Below are 6993 nucleotides of genomic sequence, written 5' to 3'. Positions count from 1 at the left end.
CTAGAAGTGTTTATGTTGTTATGAACAGATGGCGCATGTGGCTAATGGCCAGAAAGAGCAAGCAAACACACACTGAGGTAGAGGGTCACATTCCTTCACATAAATTAGTATATGTAATGACAGGATGCCTTGGTGGTGTGATGGTTATAATAGATAATGAGTGAAGAGACTGTGATATTAGTGCGCCCCTCATTAGAATGGAGGCAAATGCCATTTTTGTGCAAACAAATATTTCATTTGTACCATTAGTTGTGCACTTGGCAAAGCAACAGCAGACCAGTAAAAAAGTAAAAGCATGCAGACAGTGGAGTCAAGATGTGTGAGACCACACTGAAAATCTCTTGATTCAAGAATAAAGTTTATGAATTTAAAATTTTTTAAAACATCACTTTTAAAGGTTCCAAAAGGAGGTTTTCACAAGCAATGTCCTCAACAAACCTTTCAGTGAACAGTTCTTAAAAGAACCAATTTTTTCTTAGTGGAAAATATAATTTGAAGAACCTTTTTCCACTATAAAACACCTTTGAGCAATGGAAATATTCCATGAATGTTAAAAATTCTTCATAGAACAATATATGTCACTAAAGCACTAATCAGATTTGTAACACTGATCACGTGAACTTCTTTGAACAAAAGGCCAGGTGTTCTTGCTTCCACTAAAGCACAAAATGCTCTTTGGATGATTGTCAAATCATGAAGGAAAACATGATCATCAGATGTTGCACACATTTGTAAAGTTCATGCAGTTCAAAAGCTGCTGTTATTAATAAAGTAGTATGAAATGTGAAAAAAAAAATCCATATTTGTTTCAGAAACTTATACAAAAAGCACCATTTAGATTTAAATAAGCAAATACTGAAGAGTTTAGGATTGGTTCATTATTGCAGTAATTAATATATTTCTGGCATGTTATAGGTTTTCAAACAATTATTTTAACCCTAATTTATGCAGTGCATAGCTTTTTACTTCTCAAACAATCATGTTGGAAGACATACCATGTACATATTCCAGGATGACAATACCAAGATTCACAAGGCTCAATTTGTGAAACAGTGGTTCAGTGAGCATGAGGAATCATTTTCATGTATGAATTGGTCACCACAGAATCCCTGTTGAAAGTCTTTGGGATGTGCTGGAGTCAACTTTACAGAGTGGTTCAACTCTCCCATTGTCAATACCAGATCTTGGCCAAAAATCAATGCAACTCGTGACTGAAATAAATGCTGTGATGTTGCATGAAGTTGTCAAAACAACGCCACAATGAATACACAATGTTATCAAAGCTAATTGAGTGTGCAACTTTTTTTTGGCCAGGCAGTGTAAAGTCAACTCCAGCACATATCAAAAACTTTCAATGGGGTTTAGGTCAGGATTCTTTGGTGGCCAATCGCTCACAGATTGGGCTGGTTGAATCTTGGTATTGTCATCTTGGAAAATGGACATGGGTGCATCTTTTGACATGGTTGTTTGAGAAATAAAAATTTATGCACTGCATCGGTTAGGGTTAAAATAATTGTTGCCAAAACATACAATACGCCAGAAACATATTAATCACCGCACTTAGAATCTTGCATATTTGTTTATTTAAATCCAGACGGTGACTTTTTTTTTGTGGCCAGGCAGTGTATTTTTACATAACGTATGTGTGTGTGTGTGTGTGTGTGTGTGTGTGTGTGTGTAAAGAGAGAGAGAAATGTGAGTATGTAAAGAAATTTAAGAAAATTAAAATGTAACAAGTGATGTGTGTTGCATTTCTGGGCATCTTGAAATGTATTTCTTTATACAAATGCATAAAAAAATTGATAAATGTATAAATATTAAACAAATACATAATAAATAAATACACTACGAGTCAAAAGTATGAGCAGATATATGTATGAATGGAAGTATCTGTGTGTTTGGATTATTTTAATTTCTTTCCATTTTTTTTCATTATATAATCCTCATACTAAAATGTCGAATATATATATATATAAAGAACAAGCAGATGTGTCCAGACTTTTGACTTCTACTGTAACAGAAACCTTAAATAGAAACAAATAGCCACAGGAGCTTATAAATTATTACTAAGACATGTCAGAGAAATGCTGGAGGCTCAATACACCAATCTAGGAGGAAAGTAGTGTTTGGATGGCACAGATTACCCCTGTGGTGAAAGAGCACCAGCAAATAAACATCTCAGTGGGAGGACACATGGCTAAGCAGAGATAACACTTCTGTAAATGACAATCTAGACTCTAGAGCACACGAAAAAAAAAATGGTAATAAATCTTTAATGTGTCCTAAGTGCTGAGCTCCACTTCTGCCGGCCTGTATGAATAGCTTAGGAAAAGTGGTTTAAAAAAAGCTCTGGTTGAGTAATTGTGATTAACAAAACATTATTTCAACTAGCCTATTCTTAAAAGGCAAGTTTACATGCCCTTCATCATAGTGCCCAAACCGAGATCAATATAAAAAAAATTAAAAATTAATATACAGGTGGTATTACGATGTTGTTAAAAGGAAGATATAAATATTATGCTGGATCACATCGCGTCTCTGGTCAATATTTTATTCTCATTTATTCATTTTAAATATGTTTTTGTGGCTCAAGTCTTTCATGAAATCTTAGCTTATTGTAATAGGCTGCCAGAAAAGAAAGTAAAAGCAAACCGATGATTTATTTTTTTATATTAAAAAATTTCGACCAGCAGACTGTGAGCTCATTAAATGTGAAACTTACTGCAAAATCTTGTCAACTAAGCGACATGAAAGATGTTTTCATCAATAAAAACATTTTCTAGTGCATGATCTGCATGAGGATGTCAAGATCTCTATATTAGAAAGGGCAGTAAACACATGGCTGGTTTACAAAGCAGCTTCAACATGCAGAATAGAAAAGAAGAGGAGTGAAACAAGTGTGTCTTTGGACCAGTTCACTGCATGTCATTTTAGGGCACAGAGAGCATCCGTCATTTATGCTGCCAGATACTGATGGCCATGCTGAGATGCTCAAATAACATCCATCTCACAGAGGTGAACTAGGTCAGTGATGACATTTGTAAAGTTGCTAATGTTTCCTTAGGAAAATGTAACCCTCCTCCTTTGTGGTTATGTTGTAGCATTAAAGTCAAATGTTGTAGTCGGACCCCAAACTGTTGTGGTTGGAGTCTGTTAAATGGCCATCAAAAGTGTAGATCAGGGGTGTCCAAACTACGGCCCGCGGGCCAAATGCGGCCCGTGGATGAATGTTAAGCGGCCCGCAGCTGTCTTAATAGTCTATATTATATATGGCTCGCCTATATATATATAGGTAGAAGCATCCGGCCCCCCAGTGTTTCCACATCGTCAAATCCGGCCCCCTTTAGGAAAAGTTTGGACACCCCTGGTGTAGATGCATGTTTCTACATCCAAATCTGAACTGATTTGATCAAATTAGCATTACATCACTTGCTCCCCAATGGACCCTCTGCAGTGAATGGGTGCCGTCAGAATGATGGATTTGTTTTATGTTTTTTCACAAGGCAATAATTGATGGACTGGAGTAGTGTGGATTACTTGTGGATTATTGTGATGTTATTATCAGCTTTTGGACTCCCATTCTGACGGCACCCATTCACTGCAGAGGATCCGTTGGTCAGCAAGTGATATAATCATGCTAAATTTCTCCAAAAGTAACAAACTCATCTACACCTTGGATGGCCTGAGGGTTAAGTACATTTTCGGCAAATTTTCATTTTGGGTGAACGATACCTTTAAATTGTTAAAATAATATTACTACTACTGTATGAATGATTTACACAAATTTAGAAGTCATTATTAAAACATTTAACATTTCATCTGAGAAACAACCCAGCAGAAATTAATTCGTTTTAATCATAGTAAATCACTGACATCCCAAGTGACAACACAGAAGCATCTCCTAGATTTAAGTTAATATCCTGCTAATGTGTCCAGATAAGCACCTTCCAGATTTTATATTTGCTAATGAGCTTTTTAAATAACATGTCATCACACAATGGGTTTGTACATGAAATTCTAATCGATTTTTTAAATAGTTTTACAATATTGAAGGAAACAATGAACAATGAATCTGATTGCATAGGATCCAAAATCTCTCAATATGTTTGGACAAATCAAGACTTTGGGTATTGATAAACCTCCAGGGTTTCACGAACAGTACTACTAATATATAATATATATACACACACAGTATATAAATACTACAACATTACTATAAATAAATTCACACATTCTTAAAGGGTCATTTATTTACATACAAACAGAAATAGTAAATCATTTTGAAGCACTTAAGTGCGAACCACGATCACATTAATACTAAGATGGACCACCCATTCAATGCTTTCTTTGAAGACAGAAGCACAAACACAGTCACTTTCTCTTACACTTTGGTTTGATAGATCTTCACTGTATTGAGGGTGCCATAGTCCCTGAACAGCATGGCTTAAAGCTCACTGCAGCACTCAGAACCTTCCCCTGTAATGAATCTGCTATTGATCTAGAGCTACAGACTCACATACGGCTAGACCTCGGGCCCCCTGGACAGGAAAGCAATCATAATATCCGCTCTCAGTGGTTTGACACCTCAAGAAATCCCTGAAATGTACAACAAACATTTCTGCAAGGCATTGTTTTATGCCTAGTACTCACACAAAACAAAAGTAAATAAAATCAAGGACCCCAAGTTATCGATTTTTTGTTTGCTGAATATGTCCACAAAAGTTCATTCATATAGTAGATTGAATGCTACTTAAAAAACAATGAAAAAAAATCTAAAGGTCTGTTAGAAGTAGGCAGGAAGGCAGAGTCCTTCTAATAGCATTTTTATTTTCTTATGTTGCTATGATATACACACTACTGCTGAAAAGGCTTGTCACAATGAAAAACTGATAAATGTGGACAGAAATATGCATTAGTCTACATGAAATATAACCTGCAAGCCCTTTTAAACTAACACACAGGTGACAAAATCCATTTCGAATGTCATCTGATGAAATCTTCTAATCATATGTGTGCATAATTGACCTAAGATAAATCTGAGAAATCTTTAAAATACACCAAATTTATCACTTGACTTAAAATTACACAGTTCTACTTTACACTCAACTATTATTTTTGATTGTAGAAGAACATGTAGATAGCAAACCAAATAATGCCCAATGCACAGTGTATTGGTGCTGAGGTACCAGGATTAGGCACTTGAGTAATTAGAACTCTGCCAAAAATGGCGGGCAAGTTTCCAGTTATCAAGGCAGAGCTTAACTGATGGGCTTTGTTTTGTTTTGTTTTTGGCAGTGATTATTTACTTACTCTACTTGGTCAGCAATACAAAATAAGGAAAAAAATATCCCATAAATCCAGCATTTAATATTCTGTTCTGAAACACCATTAAATTAGCATACAAATTAATAAAACCAATTCAAGAAATAATGGGATAAGCACCTGCAGAAAGAAATGGAGCTTCTGCAGCTTCCTGTCGTGAGGCACAAAGCGGCCACCACAGAGACTGCAGGACTTATGTAGGTCGACTGAGGGTACATGAATGGGAACACTGAATTGCATCACAGAACAATTGTCAACACATTCATTGTGCGAAAACCCACGAAAAAACATTCACAATCAAATCAAATAATACTGGAACTCGGGAGGAGTAGGGCAAGATGTGTCATTTTTATAATCAATCAAACTGGACCAAATATTTAAAAAGGACTCAGCTCAATAAGCAGCTGCATACTGAATAAGAGGTGGTTTTTAATTCTAAAAAAGTGGCATTTTGCCTGTCAAACTATATTTTCTGCAGCAGACAATTTATTGTCTAAGCAAATAAATAAAAGATAAATTTCATGCATGTTTGGCATTTGGTAAGCTTCGGTTCCAATTGTGCGAAATACTATTATTAGAAAATATTTACAATAAAATATTCTCAAAATTAAATCTTTTTTCTTCTATATGAAAATGTCAATGATGTACAGGGCAAATAAGACTTTGGAATTGGTTTTTGCCGAGCAAATGATTTTTTTAAGTGCATACAAATACAGGTTTCTCAATGATTCCTTGTTTCTCCTTTCCTTGAGGACAAACTGAGTAAATGACACATCTTACCCCACTCTCCCTTATAAGGCTTGCTGTTGTGCCATCATCAATGTGCCAAACACATTCACTCCTACACTGCATTGACTGATGCTAGAGAACAGTGCTGATTGTGTCAAAGTCCTTACTAATTTGGGAGCTACTTGGCAGGGACTTGAGGTACTCCAGATGCCTCCTAGCATCTTCCTGGTTATGCCGTACGTAATAGATGACATAAGCGATAACCATCGTGAACCAACCAAACATGGTGACAAACATAGCCACATCTGTAGTCTTATGGTGGAAGTTACAAAAGTTTATGCCCGAATCCAAGACTTGGATGACAGGCTTGCCGGCGTACTCTTCCTGAACAGAGGTGTGGCAGCTCACCTCGTTCACAGTCTCGGGATCCAGCCTGAGTTCGCGCAACACCTCCTGAAGGGTGCACTCACAGTGCCACGGGTTGTTGGACAGGCTGATCTTGGCATGCAGCCGAGCGAAGGCCTCCTTAGGGACGCTTTGCATGCGATTATGGGACAGGTCGAGTGCACGCAAGCTCTCCGTGACACCTTGAAAAGCCCCAGCGTCCACGGTTTCGATGGCGTTCCTTGACAAGTCCAGCTCTTGGAGCCAGGGAAGGTTTTTAAAAGCCTGGTTTGGGATTTTGGTGATGTGATTGGAGGACAGAAGAAGCGACACAGTATCGTGAGGAAGGTTGGAGGGAATCTCTTCTAGGTTGCGAGAGGAACACTGCACTACCGTCAAGCCATTCTTCTCGAAGCAGTGGCAACTCTTGGGACACGCAAAACCCATTGCACTCAAACAAATCACAGCTAAAATTAATCTCAAGATAAGGGGACAGCCATGAGGGATGAAGACTTTCCTTGACACATGAGCCCCTCCAGGGAAAGTCATGTCCAGCTT

General features: G+C 37.3%; 1 protein-coding gene across 1 annotated transcript; it reads right to left on the bottom strand.

Annotated features, from left to right (window-relative positions):
- Nucleotides 1–5144: 5144 nt before the first annotated feature.
- LOC107714365 (leucine-rich repeat-containing protein 3) lies at nucleotides 5145–6984 on the bottom strand. Its single transcript, XM_016520188.1, has one exon. The coding sequence runs from the start codon at nucleotides 6982–6984 to the stop codon at nucleotides 6184–6186; it is 801 nt and encodes a 266-aa protein (XP_016375674.1). The 3' UTR covers nucleotides 5145–6183.
- Between the last annotated feature and the right edge of the window lie 9 nt (nucleotides 6985–6993).

Source organism: Sinocyclocheilus rhinocerous, unplaced genomic scaffold (assembly GCF_001515625.1).
Source record: "Sinocyclocheilus rhinocerous isolate Xijiao unplaced genomic scaffold, SAMN03320098_v1.1 scaffold449, whole genome shotgun sequence".
Taxonomy (NCBI): domain Eukaryota; kingdom Metazoa; phylum Chordata; class Actinopteri; order Cypriniformes; family Cyprinidae; genus Sinocyclocheilus; species Sinocyclocheilus rhinocerous.
Note: the sequence above shows the minus strand (reverse complement) of the source record. Positions and strands in the feature narration are given on the sequence as shown.

Bases quoted from the DNA above. Each gene is read 5' to 3' on its own strand.
- LOC107714365 (XM_016520188.1), bottom strand. From the start codon at position 6,984: ATGACTTTCCCTGGAGGGGCTCATGTGTCAAGGAAAGTCTTCATCCCT.